At 49.6% G+C, this 22,053-nt stretch overlaps 1 protein-coding gene across 2 annotated transcripts in view; it reads left to right on the top strand.

Annotated features, from left to right (window-relative positions):
- STXBP6 (syntaxin binding protein 6) overlaps window positions 1–22,053 on the top strand; it is a 469,813-nt gene that overhangs the window by 354,174 nt on the left and 93,586 nt on the right. For both annotated transcript variants that reach the window (XM_078659426.1, XM_078659427.1), the window contains exon 4: window positions 1,749–1,914. In XM_078659426.1, the coding sequence (XP_078515552.1) occupies window positions 1,749–1,914 (166 nt within the window). The remainder of the gene's footprint in view (window positions 1–1,748; window positions 1,915–22,053) is intronic.

Consider the following 22,053-nt stretch of genomic DNA (forward strand, 5'->3'; position numbering starts at 1 on the left):
AGCATCCTCGCCCACAGCTTCCCAGGCGCTCCTCTGCGATATAAGATCTGGTATCATATCTGAGATATGCGGCTGACCTCCTAGCACCAAACCTGACTTCTTTATGTACCACACCACTAACCAATCTGAATTCTCTAATTTTTAAATGAAGTCCATATGCAACATCCTTAATATGTGAAGAATCTTGGGTACATCTTCATTCTTCCTGAAATATATCAAAAACCCTTGTACGCACAAAGAAACTAACGTCTTAAAATTTAGTGATGTGTCCTCATCTAAGGGAACCTTGTTATAGACTCTGAAATACAAAGCTGTTGTCCTTCATCAAAAGCTCTAGACTTGACCCTTCCCAGAGAGCTCAGAGGTGTTACGGATTCATGTCCTGCAGGCAAAATCATTGAACATAAGGCCTGGGACAGTTGCGTCTTACTTTGAAAAGCCATACATGATCAGGGCCCGGTGAGTCTTTACTCCTTACCAGAGAACCGAAGTAGCCTCGCTCCACATTCAAGGATAATTCCTCTTATCTGTAGCCATTGGTCACCCTGCTTTCCAGATCCTCATACATGTGTTGGCTGCATGGGATCCTGTTTCTTAGGATATTTTCATCAACTAACTCTGTAATTTCTTTGGCTTTCGGGCAACTGCCCTAATGTGCTTAAAATCCTTAATAGACTTCATGACCGAACATGCGGCATTGGTTGACGGCCTGTTCTCTCGCAGAGTTCTTGAATCAAGTTTCCTTAAGGCTCAGCTGTCACCTTAACCAGTGTCCTTCTAATATACTGCATTTCACTCCAGAGTTTAGCCACCTTCCTCACACCAGCATTGTCTCATCCATCCTCTGACCTAGCAGCTTCCATCTACCCTATTGATCGCCTCTTCTAGCTGTAGAGCAAAGAGCAAACAAAATACAAAATCCTTAAATTTGACCTTTATCAACCCCCATCTACCCTACTTTTTTTTTTTTTTTTTTTTACTGAACATTTAGGTCAAGGGATGGCAGAGTTATCTTTGTCATAGAAGTATCAGAACCCAAGAACATCATAGTTTTGTTCAAACACATCAACTTCCAAGTGAAGTTATCGTAAAACCTCATTCCTACGTCTCGAGTCAAGTCTGAGATCTTCTCGTCTGAGGCCTTCTACTTTCCTGGCAAGAGGATGTACCATGTGTCTTAGTGTCACCAATCACAGTTTGGACCAGCACTGAAAGTTCTAAAACTGAGCCTCCCGCCTAATATTCAGAACTATATAATTCCTCCTCAGTAACGGAACTCCTGATCCGCTGCTGACCAGGAAGCCATCTGGAGCACTGGTCCTCAGTATTGGAGAAGCCTTCTGGTGGCTCCCATCACCCTGATCCCACACTCCTTCAGGCTGAGCAGAAATGGTCTCACCACCGGCATACCACATTTTTTGAGAGGCCGCCCCGCAAGAACAATCCTCAAAGAGGGAGAACCGCCTTTAACTACACAGTTGTGTAGAGGTCCTCCTGTTTCACGAAGCGTTCCTGCAACCACTTATGGGTGGACATCAGAAGTTTGTTAGATGCTACTAGCTCTAAAACAGCCTTGTGTTCTACGTGGCGCTATGTACCTAACAAATAATGACGATCGACTTCCTTAACTCCATCAATTTCCCCTGCTCTTTCTGTGGGAGGAGCCTGGCACGTCAATGTTGCTAGTTGTGTTTTTTGACTACTTTCAGAGCAGTGGTAATATTTGACCCCCTGTTTTTTTTTTCTAGGATTCCCCGGAGTTCGACTTGTTATTCGAGAATGCCTTTGACCAATGGGTGGCAAGTTCCGGTTCTGAAAAATTCACCTTCTTTCAAATTCTCCATCACTCCTGCCAGCGGTATCTTCCCGACAAGAAGCCAGAATTCATCAACTGCCAGTCCAAACTCTTCGGAGGTGAGTCGCACTCTGATCCACCAGCTATACTCAGAAACTGTCAATTTGATAAACTGCGCTAAATTTTTAATTCTGTTGCTATTTGAAGTTGACCACTTTTGAACTTCTGTGGCAATACAGTTTCTGTTGTATTTTTCCTTTTTTAATTTATCTTTATAGAAGATATTTTTATGGAAAGATCAAACCAATGGAAAGTGCTTATGTGCTTTTTTGGACAGTGTTTTTTTTTATTCAGTTTGACGGTGAGGTTGCACTGCTGGGGCAGATCCCTCACAAGGGCCCCTTTTCACAAAACATTTGATCACCTACCACTTGGGAACTTCAAAAGTTGAAGTATTATTTGTAAACTCCAACTCTTCAGGCATTGTGAGTTTTTACGAATGTTAATTCATGTTATTAATGCCTCTTAACTCTTCTACTTGAGTAAGTCTGAGCTATGGAAGAGTAAGTGAGGGGGGGGGGGGACAGGTGGGGGGGTCTTATCATGTACTTCCTTTTTCTCTCTCCCTACCTGCTCGGCGCCGGGAAACCCCTCTGGGTAGCTGCGCGCCCTACAGATTTAATATTAATAGGAGAGGTGCCCCTGTAAACTCTTAGGAACACCCCCATAAAGTTAAACGTTGGGTGGAATTCACAAAAGACTTACGTGGGTTACCCCTTAAAGGAGGCATGTGAGAACTGCTACAAAGTGTTTGAGTACCCAGTAGGGTGGAAGAACAGAGAATACTGCTATGATTTATGGGAATGTTAAGGTAGGGGTTTCCATCCTTCTCCTTCCTGGCTGCCAAGACCTGGAACTCACTCCCCACCCACCTCCGCCTTACTCAGAATCACATCTCCTTCAGAAAAGAACTGAAAACTTGGCTATTCGATAAACAACGATCCCCTCCCCCTAGCGCCTTGAGACCCTCTGGGTGAGTAGTGCGCTTTATAAATGCCTGAACTTGAACTTGAACTTAATGACAAGTTACAGGACAGTGCACAACACTCACGTGATCCGTTCCCGAAGCCGGGTCAGGGTTTGGGGGGTTAGGGTTAGACTAGGGGGTTAAAGTTGCAATATGAAGATAGCTGCTAGCTCTTGCAAATGGTCTCTGTAAAGCGCAGTGCCACCCATGGTGCCTGGTTCACGCTACTTAACCCATGAATTACTCGATGGCAGACTGCACCCCTCTATAATCCTGTGAGGCCCCAAAAAGAGTAAATCTGGTCCATACAGCAGACTTAAGGTTGGCGTCTTATCGAGATTTGATGTTGTTTTTTAATTGGCCCAGAGGGGATTGCATTAAAAGCTAATATCCATGCCAGCTTTCTTTAGGTGTCTGTAGGAGAATGCCAGAGTCCAGAGGTCTACAAACAGCACATACAAGAGCAGGCAGTAGACATGGTACGAAAATGACTCTGCCTCAGCCCAGACTGCCCATAATCTGATGACCATGCATCACACATGTGAAGACTGAACGGGTTCTAGTGAAGGGTGGGATGTGCTTTTTAACTGGTGACCCTGTTCATTCAGGGGCAGTGTGAAGGGGCTTTTGTCTGATTAGGACGTTAGATTGCGTGGCATGTTCAAAGCACAACGTCGGTACCTTTGAAACTCACAGGTCATGCAGTGGGTGCTGCTGGACACTGCACACACCATCACAGGGCAATGTACTGTCACCGATGTACTCTTTACTGCGCTGGGGGGCCTAAGGGTAGCCAACGCGCTTTACAAATGGTCTTTTCATTTCATTCATTCACTGCACACACCCTTGTGAAAGCAGAGAATTTCTAAGACCCTTAAGCTCTGCTGGTGACAGATATCACCCTTTTGTCCAGTCTGGGTTCGGACCACTATACAAGAGGCAAGCGCTGGAAACTGGAAGATAAGAAACAAGTTTATTGCTCATGAGGAGACCACTTCAACTGCAGACACCGGGATGTCTGAGGGAGGTGTTCTGCCGGTAACTCCTTTGGCTTGTCCTTTTATACAGGTTTGACACAATGCATTTGTTTAATCAACATGGTTACACAAGCTTTTGTTTCTTCAACATGGTTACACAAGCTTGGAGTCCCCGGGCCGGGTGTCACACAAGCCCAACAGTAATTCTCTTTCCACCCAGGTCAACAGACAATCTTATCTTGCAGCTGGACCTTGCTTCAGGGTCTAAAACTTGTGAGACCGGCCAGATCTAAGAGTCTGTTCTGTTGATAAAAACAGGTCCCATTGTTGGCAAAAACAAGTCTTGCTGTGTGCAGCGCAATAAACCATGGTTGCAAGAGTCTGTTTGGTATTTGGAACCTGTTTGTGTAAGAGTGTCCAAGGGTTTGCCTGTAAACAGAGATGAGAGGAAAAACGAGTTTGTGGCAGCAAGTGGTGATTGAGGTTTGTCGTGGCAATAGAGCTTATAGCCCTCAGCACACATATCAGGTTTGGTCAGAGGGTCAGATGGATGCTAGTAAGGGCAGGGTGAAACAAAGGTGACCAATAGAGGACAAAATGGCTGCGCTGAACATAAATGAACGCCGCTTATGTACACCTAAAGTTTAACGGTTTTAACACCCTCGCTACACCATACACAGTCACCGATGTACTCTCTACTGCACACAACCTCGTTGCACCATGCGGCGTCACTGATGTACTCTCTACTGCACCCACCATCGCTGCACCATGAGCTGTCACTGCTGGACTCTCTACTGCACGCATCCTCGCTGCACCATGCGCAGTCACCGATGTACTCTCGACTGCACACAACCTCGTTGCACCATGCGCCGTCACTGATGTACTCTCTACTGCACACACCCTCGCTGTACCATGCACCGTCACTGATGTGCTCTCTACTACACGCACCCTCACTGCACCATGCGCCGTCACCGATGTACTCTCTACTGCACACACCCTTGCTGCACCATGCGCCATCACCGATGTACTCTCTACTACACGTGCCCTCACTGCACCATCCGCCGTCACCGATGTACTCTCTACTACACGCACCCTTGCTGCACCATGCGCCGAACACCGATGTACTCTCTCTTGCACACACCCTCACTGCACCATGCGCCGTCACTGATGTACCCTCTACTGCACACACCCTCGCTGCACCATGCACCGTCACTGACGTACCCTCTACTGCACACACCCTCGCTGCTCCATGCGCCGTCACTGATGTACTCTCCACTGCTCACACCCTCGCAGCTCCATGCGCCGTCACTGATGTACTCTCCACTGCACACACACTCGCTGCTCCATGCGCCGTCACTGATGTACTCTCCACTGCACACACCCTCACTGCACCATGCGCCATCACCGATGTATTCTCTACTACACGCACCCTCGCTGCACCATGCGCCGTCACTGATGTACTCTCTACTACACGCACCCTCGCTGCACCATGCGCCGTCACCGATGCACTCTCTACTGCACACATCGCTGCACCATGCGCCGTCACCGATGCACTCTCCACTGCACACACACTAGCTGCTCCATGCGCCGTCACTGATGTACTCTCCACTGCACACACCCTCACTGCACCATGCGACGTCACCGATGTACTCTACTACACGCACCCTCGCTGCACCATGCGCTGTCACCGATGTACTCTCTACTACACGCACCCTCGCTGCACCATGCTCCGTCACCCCTGCACCATGCACTATCGCTACTGGAGTCTCCATGGGATACACCATCAGTGGACGCCTCACAGTCACCGATGTACTCTCTACTGCACACACCCTCGCTGCACCATGCGCCATCACTGATGTACTCTCTACTGCTTGCACCCTTGCTGCACCATGCGCCGTCACTGATGTACTCTCTACTGCACGCACCCTCGCTGCACCTTGCTCCGTCACCCCTGCACCATGCACTATCGCTACTGGAGTCTCCATGGGATACACCATCAGTGGACGCCTCACAGTCACCGATGTACTCTCTACTGCTTGCACCCTCGCTGCTCAATGCACCATCACCGTTGTACTCTCTACTGCACGCACCCTCGCTGCACCATGAGCCGTCACTGATGTACACTCTACTGCACGCACCCTCGCTGCACAATGCGCCATCACCGTTGTACTCTCTACTGCACACACCCTCGCTGCACAATGCGCCATCACCGTTGTACTCTCTACTGCACACACCCTCGCTGCACCATGCGCCGTCACCGCTGTACCATGCACTATCACTACTGGAGTCTCCACAGGATACACCATCAGTGGATGCCTCACTGTCACCGATGTACTCTCTACTGCACACACGACCCTGGGTCCCTCCCTGTCCCTGCTGGCCAATCCCACCACACTCTGTCAAGGACCGTGTTCATTATTTGGGGCGGGTTCTCACCCACTCTACTAACACCCCAATTCTTACAACATGAAATCAAATGTACGTCAGAGGGAATGATCACGTGACTTTGCATCCACACGATATCACATATAAATCACATCCCATAAGTAAGTGAGTTGTTGATTAATGTGGCCGTCCTTAAGCCTCCTGATGCTGGTTCAGTTAGTAACTCTAGTCACAACTGTGAAACGGGCCTTTGAAAATGCCTTTAAGAAAAATATTCAAAGTGTTTGTTTTGAGAGTTGAATCGGTTGCCTTTCTTTTTCAAACGCAAGTAATGGGAAACTTTCAAAAGCACAGACTAAATTCCTAATTGTAATACAGCATGAAAGAAAACTGTTTTAAATAAAAGCCTGTCTTTGTTTGCCCTGAGAGGAAATGACAGCACATGTTCAGAAGCAAGACTGTTATCTGAGCTAATTGCATTCCAGCTGTAGGGATTTAAACAAAGCTAAACAAATGTGTTCCAAAATCAGTAGGTGGTAGGAATAATAGAGAGAGGAGTTCTCAAATTGTTTTTGGAAGAAAACTCTATAGCCAGCCATTTTTGTACAGTATATTGAACCATGACCAGCCATTTTTGTACAGTATATTGAACCATGGCCAGCCATTTTGTACAGTAGTTTGAACCACGGCCAGCCATTTTTGTACAGTATATTGAACCATGGCCAGCCATTTTGTACAGTATATTGAACCATGGCCAGCCATTTTTGTACAGTATATTGAACCATGGCCAGCCATTTTGTACAGTATATTGAACCATGGCCAGCCATTTTTGTACAGTATATTGAACCATGGCCAGCCATTTTGTACAGTATATTGAACCATGGCCAGCCATTTTCGTACAGTATATTGAACCATGGCCAGCCATTTTGTACAGTATATTGATCCATGGCCAGCCATTTTTGTACAGTATATTGAACCATGGCCAGCCATTTTGTACAGTATATTGAACCATGGCCAGCCATTTTGTAAAGTATATTGAACCATGGCCAGCCATTTTCGTACAGTATATTGAACCATGGCCAGCCATTTTGTACAGTATATTGAACCATGGCCAGCCATTTTCGTACAGTATATTGAACCATGGCCAGACATTTTGTACAGTATATTGAACCATGGCCAGCCATTTTTGTACAGTATATTGAACCATGGCCAGCCATTTTTGTACAGTATATTGAACCATGGCCAGCCATTTTGTACAGTATATTGAACCATGGCCAGCCATTTTGTAAAGTATATTGAACCATGGCCAGCCATTTTCGTACAGTATATTGAACCATGGCCAGCCATTTTGTACAGTATATTGAACCATGGCCAGCCATTTTCGTACAGTATATTGAACCATGGCCAGCCATTTTGTACAGTATATTGAACCATGGCCAGCCATTTTTGTACAGTATATTGAACCATGGCCAGCCATTTTTGTACAGTATATTGAACCATGGCCAGCCATTTTGTACAGTATATTGAACCATGGCCAGCCATTTTTGTACAGTATATTGAACCATGGCCAGCCATTTTTGTAAAGTATATTGAACCATGGCCAGCCATTTTGTACAGTATATTGAACCATGGCCTACCATTTTCGTACAGTATATTGAACCATGGCCAGCCATTTTGTACAGTATATTGAACCATGGCCAGCTATTTTTGTACAGTATATTGAACCATGGCCAGCCATTTTGTACAGTATATTGAACCATGGCCAGCCATTTTGTACAGTATATTGAACCATGGCCAGCCATTTTTGTACAGTATATTGAACCATGGCCAGCCATTTTTGTACAGTATATTGAACCATGGTGGTATTGTGGCATGGATTTTTTTATTTTATTTGCACTGCACTGTTCTTAGAGAATTCAAGCTTGTCTTGCACCTCAGGAAGGGACTCTTATCTGTTTGTCTCTTTCCTCTGCCAAAAAAACAAAATAATGGTTCCTAAATTGCATCCACAGAAAATCTTGTTTTGCGCAGTCTGGTTTGAAAAAAAAGTGTTATTAAATCAAAGATATGCTTTTTGGACGCCTTCAAAGTGGTCATTCGGGGCATACGCATTGCAAGCAGTATCGCATTCTCAGGGCTATCCGCGGGTCACTCACCAAAGTGGGAACCGATAATGGTGCCCTAGAACCAGCCCTTTTTCACGTCAACAATCCTGCCCCTTTGACTGACATTCGTGGCAAGATAACGAATACCAAATGGAAGGGACACGTGAAGCACATTATCTAGGCAAAGAAAACAGTGGAGAGGGGGACTGCCCCGGACGCTGGCTGGACTGCTGAGGAAGCCTCATGCGTCTGCTTATGTCTCTTCAAAGTGCGAGGCTAGAGGAGCGGATGGCGTGCATTTATCAGACGTTGGCACAGACATTTGGATCAGAGGAATATGGTCTTTCATGCAGAACTTATTCGGTGGTGTTGAGTTTGAAGGACCTATGGGCCCTGGTCACCCTTGTGGCGGAAAAGAGGCCACAGAACATTGACATGGATTTACAGGGGTAACGGGAGTCCTCCTTGCGTACCCCCAAGGCCAGCACTGAGGGGAGAGACTGTAAGCTCTCCGCAGGGAGAATGAGGCCACCGGCTGGTGAGGCGAGGGACCAAGGTCACAAATTAGGGCAGGGCGCAGCTACCCCTTGGTATTCCCTACGAGCCTCCTGGGCAGCCTGGTGGTCGAGGAGTGAGCCCCGAATATGGCGGACAAGGACCAGAGGGCTGGGGCCCACCACTCAAGGACGCAAGTGGGTTGCGCCTTGCGTGGGTACTCAGATTTGCAGATGCGAGCCAGAGGGCCCCTTAGTGCAGGCTGGGGGGTCCGGGCCCTAAGCGCTCAGAGATCCGAAGGGCCCGGTCCGCTCTTCTCCATCTGAACTCCTGCATATCATGGCTACCTTTTACACCCGCCTGTATTCTGCCTGGCAAGCCCAGCGGACCTCCAAGTTTATTTGGACACCAGAGAGCTGGTCTGGCTATCTAATGCCCAATGGGAAGTCTGCCCGCGGGCAAGGCTTCTGGCTGGCCTCGACTGACTCATAACAGCCTTCTACAAAGAATATTCCCAGATCCTAGCCCCCAGGCTTCTCGATATGTATCAGGATGCCATGGAAGGAGGGTCCCTTTCTCCATTTTTTAGACAGTCCGTTATAGTTACACTCCTTAAACTGGACAAACCGGCAAACCAATGCGACTCCTTCCGGCCCCTGTCCCTCATCAATACCAACAATAAAATCTTTGCAAAGTTTTTGGCAAATCAGATGCTATTGCTGTTCCCGGTGATGGTGCGAGCTGACCAATCTGGTTTTATTCCGAGGAGGTCGACCTCCCATAATCTTCAAACTCTTTTTGCAGTAATGCATCACCTACATCCACGGGTCACCGCTGCCGCCACACTACTGGACACTACGAAAGCGTTCGATTCACTAGAATGGGCATACCTCTTCCCACTGTTGCGGAGGTTGGGACTAGGTACCAGATTCATTGCACAATCAATCAATCATAATATTTATATAGCGCGCTACTCACCCGGGGGGGTCTCAAGGCGCTGGGGGAGAGGAGTGCGCTACTGCTCGAAAAGCCAGGTCTTGAGTTGCTTCCTGAAGGAGAGATGGTCCTGGGTCAGTCGAAGTTGGATTGGGAGGGAGTTCCATGTCTTGGCTGCCAGGTAGGAGAAGGATCTTCCTCTGGCGGTGGTTCTGCGGATGCGTGTAACGGCAGCGAGGGCGAGGCTGGTTGATCGTAGCTGGCGGGTGGGAGTGTAGAAGGTCAGGCGGTTGTTGAGGTACCTGGGGCCCAGGTCGTGGAGAGCCTTGTGTGCGTGGACAGGTTCAACTTCTATACACTCTTCCCACAGCCCGCCTACGACTCAACGGCCTCATCTCTGACCCATTCCCGATCACGTGCGGCACAAGGCAGGAGTATCAACTCCCCCCCCTACTATTTTCTGTGAGCAAGGAGACCCTCACAGCACGTCTTTGCCATAACCACGTAAACCAAGGCATTGGCTTTTCATCCAAGGTCTGGCTGTATCACTCTATGTGGATGACGTTACCCTTTATCTGAGGGACCCGCAGACCAACTTAGCCCCTTAATTTGAGAGGTGGAGAAGTTTGGAGGCTATTCCAGCATGCAAGTGAACTTAGCCAAATCTATCATTTTTTTTGACCGAGACCACCCAGCCCTTTACCACAGAATATCCATTGAAATGGCCCTCCGGTCAACCAAATATTTGGACATCTGGGTTAGCAGGGACCCTGAAGAACGGTGGCAGGTGAACTACAAGCGGGCGATGGACTGATTAGAAGACCATATTCCGGTACGGTCCAGGTTACCATCGTCTATGCTGGCTGTATTGCCCTGGTCAAAAAGGTTTTTCTTCCCAAATTCCTCTATCTATTTGTCAACATTCCAGTGCCGCTCACCGCTAGCTTTTTCAAACGACTATGGTCCAAATTTGTTACATTGATATGGGCTGGACTGCAACTTCTGGCCCCATATGAGTTACTTACACTGCCGCAGTCCCAGGAGGGCATGGGTGCCCCAGATATGCATCCCAACGTCTTGTGCACACAGGCCCAATATTTGCACTATTGGGTTCACCCCACGCTGTTTCTACCGCATGAGGCAATTGAACTAGACAGGACTTCCCCTTTGCCACCTACCACAGCTCTCTTCCTAACGTACAGGGCCCCTTGGTCTGCGATTGGCACCACACAGTGCATTGGGCATGGGAGGGGCTCCAAAGGCATGCCGGTACCCCAATGCTGCACGCTTCTGCTGTCCCTGAAGTCAATCATCCTTTACTCCTGCCTCTGCACGACAAAGGAGCTGCAGCATGCATCATTGATGTACTCTACTGCACACACCCTCGCTGCACCATGCGCCGTCACTGATGCACTCTACTGCACACACCCTCCCTGCACCATGCGCCGTCACCGATTCACTCTCTACTGCAGACACCCTCACTGCACCATGCACTGTCACTGAGGTGCAATCTACTGCACACACCCTCGCTGCACCATGCGCCGTCACCGATGTACTCTCTACTGCACACACCCTCGCTGCACCATGCGCCGTCACTGATGCACTCTCTACTGCACACACCCTCGCTGCACCATGCGCCGTCACTGATGCACTCTCTACTGCACACACCCTCGCTGCACCATGCGCCGTCACTGATGTACTCTCTACTGCACACACCCTCGCTGCACCATGCGCCGTCACTGATGCACTCTCTACTGCACACACCCTCGCTGCACCATGCGCCGTCACTGATGCACGCTCTACTGCACACACCCTCGCTGCACCATGCGCCGTCACTGATGCACGCTCTACTGCACACACCCTCGCTGCACCATGCGCCGTCACTGATGCACTCTACTGCACACACCCTCCCTGCACCATGCGCCGTCACCGATTCACTCTCTACTGCAGACACCCTCACTGCACCATGCACTGTCACTGAGGTGCAATCTACTGCACACACCCTCGCTGCACCATGCGCCGTCACCGATGTACTCTCTACTGCACACACCCTCGCTGCACCATGCGCCGTCACTGATGCACTCTCTACTGCACACACCCTCGCTGCACCATGCGCCGTCACTGATGTACTCTCTACTGCACACACCCTCGCTGCACCATGCGCCGTCACTGATGCACTCTCTACTGCACACACCCTCGCTGCACCATGCGCCGTCACTGATGCACGCTCTACTGCACACACCCTCTCTGCACCATGCGCCGTCACTGATGTACTCTCTACTGCACACACCCTCGCTGCACCATACGCCGTCACTGATGTACTCTCTACTGCACACACCCTCGCTGCACCATGCGCCGTCACTGATGTACTCTCTACTGCACACACCCTCGCTGCACCATGCGCCGTCACTGATGCACTCTCTACTGCACACACCCTCGCTGCACCATGCGCCGTCACTGACAAACTCTCTACTGCACACACCCTCGCTGCACCATGCGCCATCACTGATGCACTCTCTACTACACACACCCTCGCTGCAGCATGCGCCGTCACTGATGTACTCTACTGCACACACCCTCGCTGCACCATGCGCCGTCACTGATGCACTCTCTACTGCACACACCCTCGCTGCACCATGCGCCGTCACTGACAAACTCTCTACTGCACACACCCTCGCTGCACCATGCGCCATCACTGATGCACTCTCTACTACACACACCCTCGCTGCAGCATGTGCCGTCACTGATGTACTCTACTGCACACACCCTCGCTGCACCATGCGCCGTCACTGACAAACTCTCTATTGCACACACCCTCGCTGCACCATGCGCTGTCACTGACATACTCTCTACTGCACATACCCTCGCTGCACCATGCGTCATCACTGACAAACTCTCTATTGCGCACACCCTCGCTGCACCATGCGCCGTCAATGACAAAATCTCTATTGCACACACCCTCGCTGCACAATGCTCCGTCAATGACAAACTCTCTATTGCACACACCCTCACTGCACCATGCGCCATCACTGATGCACTCTCTACTGCACACACCCTCACTACACCATTCGCCGTCATTGATGCGCACTCTACTGCACACACCCTCGCTGCACCATGCGCCGTCAATGACAAACTCTCTATTGCACACACCCTCACTGCACCATGCGCCGTCACAGATGCACTGTCTACTGCACACACCCTCACTGCACCATTCGCCGTCACTGATGCGCACTCTACTGTACACACCCTCGCTGCACCATGCGCCGTCACTGACAAAATCTCTATTGCACACACCATTGCTGCACCATGCGCCGTCACTGATGCACTCTCTACTGCACACACCCTCGCTGCACCATGCGTTGTCATTGATGCACACTCTACTGCACACACCCTCACTGCACCATGCGCCGTCAATGACAAACTCTCTATTGCACACACCATTGCTGCACCATGCGCCGTCACCAATGTACTCTCTACTGCACACACCCTCGCTCACCATGCGCCATCACTGACAAACTCTCTGTTGCACACACCCTCGCTGCACCATGCGCCGTCAATGACAAACTCTCTATTGCACACACCCTCACTGCACCATGCGCCGTCACTGATGCACTCTCTACTGCACACACCCTCACTGCACCATTCGCCGTCACTGATGCGCACTCTACTGCACACACCCTCGCTGCACCATGCACCCTCACTGACAAACTCTCTATTGCACACACCATTGCTGCACCATGTGCCGTCACTGATGCACTCTCTACTGCACACACCCTCGCTGCACCATGCGCCATCAATGACAAACTCTCTATTGCACACACCATTGCTGCACCATGCGCCATCACCAATGTACTCTCTACTGCACACACCCTCCCTCACCATGCGCCATCACTGATGCGCACTCTACTGCACACACCCTCGCTGCACCATGCGCCATCACTGACACACTGTCTATTGCACACACCCTCGCTGCACCATGCGCCGTCACTGATGTACTCTTTACTGCACACACCCTCACTGCACCATGCACTGTCACTGACAAACTCTCTACTGCACATACACCCTCACTGCACCATGCACTGTCACTGACAAACTCTCTACTGCACACACCCTCGCTGCACCTTGCGCTGTCACTGGTGTACTCTTTCCTGCACACACCCTCGCTGCAGCATGCGCCGTCACTGATGTACTCTACTGCACACACCATTGCTGCACCATGTGCCGTCACTGATGTACTCTCTACTGCACACACCCTCGCTGCACCATGCGCCGTCACCGATGTACTCTACTGCACACACCCTCACTGCACCATGCACCGTCAATGATGTACTCTCTACTGCACACACCCTCGCTGCACCATGTGCCGTCACTGATGTACTCTCTACTGCACACACCCTCGCTGCACCATGCGCCGTCACCGATGTACTCTCTACTGCACACACCCTCGCTGCACTATGCACCGTTACTGGTGTACTCTTTACTGCACACACCCTCACTGCACCATGCGCCATCACAGAAGCACTGTCTACTGCACACACCCTCACTGCACCATTCGCCGTCACTGATGCTCACTCTACTGCACACACTCTCGCTGCACCATGCGCCGTCACTGATGTACTCTGTACAGCACACACCCTCGCTGCACAATGCGCCGTCAATGACAAACACTCTATTGCACACACCCTCACTGCACCATGCACCGTCACAGAAGCACTGTCTACTGCACACACCCTCACTGCACCATTCGCCGTCACTGATGTACTCTCTACTGCACACACCCTCGCTGCACCATGCGCCGTCACTGACAAACTCTCTATTGCACACACCATTGCTGCACCATACGCCGTCACTGATGCACTCTCTACTGCACACACCCTCGCTACACCATGCGCCGTCACTGATGCACTCTGTACAGCACACACCCTCGCTGCACCATGCGTTGTCATTGATGCGCACACCATGCGCCATCAATGACAAACTCTCTATTGCACACACCATTGCTGCACCATGCGCCGTCACCAATGTACTCTCTACTGCACACACCCTCGCTGCACCATGCGCCGTCAATGACAAACTCTCTATTGCACACACCCTCACTGCACCATTCGCCGTCACTGATGCTCACTCTACTGCACACACTCTCGCTGCACCCTCACTGACAAACTCTCTACTGCACACACCATTGCTGCGCAATGCGCCGTCACTGACACACTCTCTATTGCACACACCCTCGCTGCGCAATGCATTATCACTACTGGAGTCTCCACGGGATACAGCCTGTGGCTCGCAGCTTGAGAATGGTGGCTGTCAGAAGTGTCATGACTAACATGCATGCACGCATACACTCACATCATTGTGCTTGGCATTACCAGTGCTTGTTTTAATTAGAAATCCATTGTTATTGAAATGCTATAGTCTGCTCCAGCTTTACTTCAAAGAGAAAGCTGGTACTTGAGTCAGGTGCGGAATTGTGCAGCTTTTATCATTCAGGCCCCCATAGAACTACTTTTGTTTTTTATCAGGGTCTCCTTGCCTATTATGGTGAGAGAGCTCCAGCTGGAAAAGAACAGGTGTTCTGTTCCTTCAGTAAACAAATTAACAATATAGATGCCTGTAAATGTTGCTTTTATCTTGTCACATGTGCTGTGCCTTGAAATGTCAAATGTCGGCTATGTCTTTTTTCAAATTGCTATTTATTTTATCCTGGACATAGCTGTTTACTGTTCTTTCCCTGACTGCAAAGTTGGAGGACTTTTTTTTAACTTAACTGTCTGTCAGTGGGGCGATAGTGTGTGTGAAATGAAATGCTGTTGGATGTCAGTTTTTTTATCTAACACACAGCATTTGTATAGCTTGTAAATGAAGTGTACAAATATTTCCAAATATATAAACATGTGGGAAAAGCTGATTTTTTTTGCAGTTCTGAAGTATAATGGATTTTTTATTAATAGGATAAAAACAAACCAGAAGTCTTTAATTGGTGAGGTGCAAATGACAAATATTTTAAACAAGGAAGGAAAGCTACCAGGGAATTCAACTCCGCACCACCTAATGTAGTCACAGCAATAAATAGAAACCAGACGTGGCCCACCAAAATGGTCAGCTGCAGATTGACCAAACATTGCAGATGTTTTAATACAAAAGGTAGAGAGGCAACGAGAAATACTTGTTGAAGGACGCATACAACAATGGACATTAAATAGATGTTTGTGGGTCTTGATTGTTGATGTCGTTTTTTTACTTTATGTATTTTCAAAAGCACGCAGCCAACACGTTTCGCCTTGCATAGGCTTCATCAGGGCAAGAAATCTGAACCACTGGGACACACAAAATTCTTCTTTATTTAAGGTGGAAGATATTTGTAATCATACAATGTTAAGTCCTGAAGACAAGTTTATTTTGTTTATTCAGGTGCCAGGCTTAAGTCATTTGAATAAATGTGTGACGTGCGTCCAAAATGATAAATCCTACCACGGTCCTGGGATTCACATATACAAGTCACTTCTGATGTAGCTGCAGCTCTCTGCCATCTGCCGAGACAAGAGGGAGGAGTCAGGCCACCTCATGTAAAGAAGAACTTTACTGTGGTACAGGAAGTGAAAGGAAATGCTGTAGGATGTCATTTGTTTCTAACACACAACAACATCTAAGTACATGTAAATAAACTGTACTCCTATTTCAAAATATATCACCAGTTAGCAATTTCCACACATTTTCGTGTGTGTGCTGTACAGTTTCACCAGTGATGCACGTCTGGGCGAATTTTAGGCCATTTCAACAGAAATTGTGCTGTCTGTAGAGGACAGTGTGGTGCCACACCTGTACTCTAAAATGCTCCACCAGCTTCATGCCTCGTCTTACTGCTCTCCTGCTGAGTGGGCGTGGCACATTTGCTACACTTGTTCTTTGTGTGACACTTGGATTTTTCACCATCCCTGTGACTTCAGTGACATAACATTAATGGCAGCACCCCCACTCTGAGCAGGGTTCCAGAAGCACTGGCTGTGTTTGGATGCGATGCGGTCTCCTGCCTCTTGAACACTGGGTTTGCCCTCAAGCAGGCACTGGCAGGGAAGAGCCGAGGGAGGGGGCAGCTCCTGGTGGCATGGTGCAGGCACTGGCAGGGACGGGGTGGGGGCATCTCCTGATGGCCTGGGTCAGGCAACTCCTCGAGGTGCCAGGCGCTCTCATTCACTCCCACAATCTAATGACTGTCTGCACCTGGGCTGCTCTCGGTGATCTCTTAGGCAGGGCTTTAAGTGGGTTGAAAAAACTAGAGAGGGGAGGTCTCTCAAAGGGGCGTGGTCAATGCAATTAAGGGTGTGGCTTAAAAACACATAACCTAAAAATGTGTGCTCAGCATAGCATATTTTATTGTTTCTGTCATTGCATCCAGATGTGTGATACAAGTAACATACCTACAGCAAGCCATGTCTATTGGCGTTGGCAGCGGCTGTTAGTTGCATAAGATAAATAAGCAAGAACAGTGGCTTCATTGTATAGAATATTGAAAATGCTCAGAAGTGAAGAGATTGTGCAAGAACTATAAAGAGTCTCTTTGAAGTTACATCACAGGCAGTGAAGGGTGGTACTGATGCAGAATTAAGTTTTTTTTTTTGTTCACCCGGAGGGTGAGGGCAAAAATGGAGCCCCTGATAGATACGCGTCTCAGCACCTGCTTTAAAGAACTGCCGGTGCTGAGCACCGGCAGGACCCGGCCCACTTGAAGCCGTGCTCTTAAGCAAGCTGCCCGTCCTGTGCTTATTCGTGGGTACCCACTGGTTGCCAGATTCATGAGCTTCAAAGAAAGGAGGCAGGCTGGATTGTCAGAGTAAAGAGGGCGAGGCAAACGAGGACCCTGGTGCTCCGACCGTGCATAAGCAAACATAACATAACAGGTGTATTTGTAAAGCGCACAATTACCCGTAGGTGTCTTGGCGCTGAATAACAGATGTTTATTGTTACCCTACTCAATGGTACTCATTTTATCAACCTCAGATGGATGAAAGGCTGAGTGGACCCGCCGGGATTTGAACCTGCGACCATGAGGTCGAACACAGGCCCTTGCAATGCAAGAGTTAGTCCACTGAGCGACCAGCCCCGGCGTTCAAGGCATATGAGCTGCAGATCTCACACTGAGCATAGATTATACAGCAGTATCTCCCCTAGCGGTGGTCCCCTGTATCTGTTGCAGTAGTTTGAAAAAGAGTTTGGAGGACAGCTTGGCCTACAGCAGCTTGCTGCTTGGCTTGCACATCAACACAATAGTGTTTAGTGAAGGTGTGTGTTGTAGACCATGTTGCTGCCTTACAGATGTCTTCTAGGGGAATGTTCCCTAAGAGAGCCATAGAGGCTCCTAGTTTGCGTGTGGAGTGCGCCTTAGGAGGAATTGTTAATGTGCGTTTTGCTTCTTGATAGCATATTTGTATAGGTTTTACAATCCACCTTGCAATACCAGTTTTAGAGATGGGATTGCCTTTATGTGGTGGAGAGAAAGCTAAGGGTCCAGGCTCGGCTGACGAGGACCCTGGTCCTCCGACGATGCATAAGGAAAGGGTCCATGCTCGGCGGACGAGCACCCTGGTCCTCCGACAGTGCATAAGCAAAGGGTCCATGCTCGGCGGCCGAGGTCCCTGGTCCTCAGACAGTGCATAAGCAAAGGGTCCATGCTCGGCTGACGAGGGCCCTGGTCCTCCGACGGTGCATAAGCAAAGGGTCCATGCTCGGCTGACGAGGACCCTGGTCCTCCGGCAGTGCATAAGCAAAGGGTCCATGCTCGGCTGACGAGGACCCTGGTCCTCCGACAGTGCATAAGCAAAGGGTCCATGCTCGGCTGACGAGGACCCTGGTCCTCCGACAGTGCATAAGCCATGGGTCCAGGCTCGGCTGACGAGGACCCTGGTCCTCCGACGATGCATAAGGGAAGGGTCCATGCTCGGCGGACGAGCACCCTGGTCCTCCGACAGTGCATAAGCAAAGGGTCCATGCTCGGCGGACGAGGACCCTGGTCCTCAGACAGTGCATAAGCAAAGGGTCCATGCTCGGCTGACGAGGGCCCTGGTCCTCCGACGGTGCATAAGCAAAGGGTCCATGCTCGGCTGACGAGGACCCTGGTCCTCCGGCAGTGCATAAGCAAAGGGTCCATGCTCGGCTGACGAGGACCCATGTCCTCCGAGAGTGCATAAGCAAAGGGTCCATGATCGGCTGACGAGGACTCTGGTCCTCGGACGGTGCATAAGCAAAGGGTCCATGCTCGGCTGACGAGGACCCTGGTCCTCCGGCAGTGCATAAGCAAAGGGTCCATGCTCGACTGACGAGGACCCTGGTCCTCCGACAGTGCATAAGCAAAGGGTCCATGCTCGGCTGACGAGGACCCTGGTCCTCGGACAGTGCATAAGCAAAGGGTCCATGCTCGGCGGACGAGGACCCTGGTCCTCCGACGGTGCATAAGCAAAGGGTCCATGCTCGGCTGACTAGGACCCTGGTCCTCCGACGGTGAATAAGCACACCATTCCACAGTGGAATGGGCAGCAGACAGTGCCAGCCCAAATGTGCACTGACAACAGAACCCCACAGAGCTCTCTCCAGGATTTTACAATGTCTTAAAGCAGACTTCAACTGACTCCGACAGGCAGGAAAAGAGACATTTACTCATAAAGTGAGGGTCAAGGTGTGACCGCAGAAAGTGAATGGAGTCACGTGGCACACAATCATGAAAATCAATTCTTTAGGTAAAACTGCCTCAATGAAACTGACAACAAGGACAAATGAACTAGTAAAACTGTTCTAGCTTAAATAATGTGTCACAAGGAGTTGTGGCTAAGGCGCCTGCTCCAGAGATCTTTGTATGGGCAGTGAGTTGCAGGCCACAGGGATAACAATAATGGTAAGGCAACTCTGGTGGTTAATGCACTTGCTGGCGAGATCTCAGTTTTGTTTATTCACAGTTTTCAATCCTAAAGGTACATAAAACGTTAATGTGCCCGTTACAAAGCATGTGGCGTACCGTGCAGATTACAGGTGTGTTTTATGTGCAAAGGTTATGGGGTTACTGCTGTTGAGACCGAGATTATTTTGCAGTTGCAGTCCTAATACAACACTAGTGAGCTTTTAAAAGACATCACGGAGCTGCATGCAAAATGCAAGACATTTTTTTAGAAACTTTTATTTTCCATCTGTTGTTGTTTTTGGGTTGCTGAAAAGTGTTCCTTTTGGTGGTGATAGCTTTATTAATACAGACACCCCATCCACTGCTTTGTTTTAAATACTGACTTTATTTCTCCCAACCATGCATTGTTAATTTATATGTAAGGCTCCCTGTTCTCCGTTTTTAGGTTTCGCTGGAGGGCGGAGCTCTTAGCTCCGCCTCCAGAGAAATCTCTTGATTTCAGTAAGGAAAATGGAATACGCCCCCCTGTCCCATTGGCTAGCTCCATAAATGGAGGTTAGCCATTGGGTGCCGGATCTGTCCGTCAAGGCCGGACCAGATTCGGGGGCGTTCCCGAGATTTTTTCCCTGGGCGGAGTTACGTTTTTCCCGTTCCCTCCCCTTTCCCGCCGTCCGTGTCCTCTCCCGCCCCCCTCCCGCCGTCCGTGTTCTCTCCCGCCCCCCTCCCGCTGTCCGTGTTCTCTCCCGCCCCCCTCCCGCCGTCCGTGTCCTCTCCCGCCCCCCTCCCGCCGTCCGTGTCCTCTCCCCACTCCTCGTTATCTTAGAATGGATGGAGATACTCTTCTTACCAGATTGGCTGATTGATCTCTTGTCAATTATTAATTGGTTGCAACAACAGAAGGCTTGCATTTTGTGGATTTTGATTGGCTGAGAAAACACATTCCAGCTAGTCATTGGCTGAGAGGTTCCAGAGTATGCACGTTACTTGACGAAGCATTTAGTTGCTGCACGCCCCGCCTTCCGTCAGGGGGGGTGAGATAGCTGAGAAGAGAGTGCCGACATGCCTACTTCTTACTGGGTGAACTGCGTGTCCTTAATTGCCTTAGTGAATTGACACACGAGACAGCTGGAATATTCTAGTGATCCGTGTAAACCGGATCGCTGCTGGTGAGTACTTTCCCTTAAGGTTTCAATCACACTGCGCCCCCTGTCCTATTTGTAAGATCCATCGAGAGCCACCCGGTCAGTACCTTTGTCAAGCGCGCGTCACCCCCGGTGCCCCGCCCTCCCCCGCTCCGACCTCAGTGGCTCCCGCCTGGAAGGTCCCTCTCCCGCTACCCTGTCACGGGCCTGCACCCCCGCCCGGGCCGCTACTAGTGCGGTGAGTGCCATTTGCAACTCTTGGTTGTTGAGAGGAGGCGCCGAGTGGCGCGCGGGGATGGCCTGGGATGCCCCCGGACTGACCACCTTTAGCCCTCTGCGAGGCCAAACTGTCCGGTTCTGCACCACCACTCCGTGGGGGCGGGGCTGAGCCTCCCTTAGTTTCGCCAACGACGCTGTGTGGGGCTGCGGCTGGCCAGCTCCCACCGCCACACAGTTTGTGATGGAGCTTCGCTGCAGCCTTCCAACTCGCTGGCCCCCGGCCCCACCTGACAGTTTGGGGTTGCTGTTGGATGCTTGTGATTTGTAAGTCTGCTGCGAAGGCGGAGGAGAGCTCCTCGGGGTTACTATCAGAGCTCCCTTTTAAGCTCATTGGAATGAATTGGACATGAAGGTGAAAGTACACCCTTCGATATGGCGTTTTAAGCTTTTCTGTTTGTTAAAGTAATCGTATGCTTCTTCTCACGTACATAGGTTTTGAAAAATGTAACTTGGTAGTTTTAAATGTTTCTCTTTTGGATTTGTAGTGCGTCTAGAACAGGTTAGTATTTCTATATGTTCAATTATTCATTGTCAATAAAATGTCCATGTTTTAAACGTTCCATCGTAATTGTCCCCGTTGCACCCTGGCACGATGTGACTGGGCTGTGTACTAGGAATTTGTGCAACTTTACTCACCCCCATTTGAAAGTGCATATGTGGTTCATGGAGAGCTTTACTTGGACAGGTACTGAGTACCTGTATTTAACTTCATGTTGGTAGGAAACGTGCCTGCCGTTTTTAGAAACGGTGCAGTACTATTAGTGGGAGACTATTCTGGCTCTTCCCAGTGGCAGACAGGTACTCATTTCATGGATACTTAGCACTTGTATTCGTTCCAAGCGCTATAATCATGGTATTCGGTTCCTTAAATGTTTACGAGAGCCTGTATGTAGGTTTCTGTCTTTTTTGGTCTGGACAGTACCTATTTTGCGAGGGAGGGAGTGAGTGGTCTGTACCCAAGTTTAGCTGTTTACGTATGTGAACAACTTTTAATTTCGTGTATATTCTAATAAAGCAAGAAGG

Source organism: Lissotriton helveticus, chromosome 9, assembly GCF_964261635.1.
Source record: "Lissotriton helveticus chromosome 9, aLisHel1.1, whole genome shotgun sequence".
In the NCBI taxonomy this organism is placed as follows: domain Eukaryota; kingdom Metazoa; phylum Chordata; class Amphibia; order Caudata; family Salamandridae; genus Lissotriton; species Lissotriton helveticus.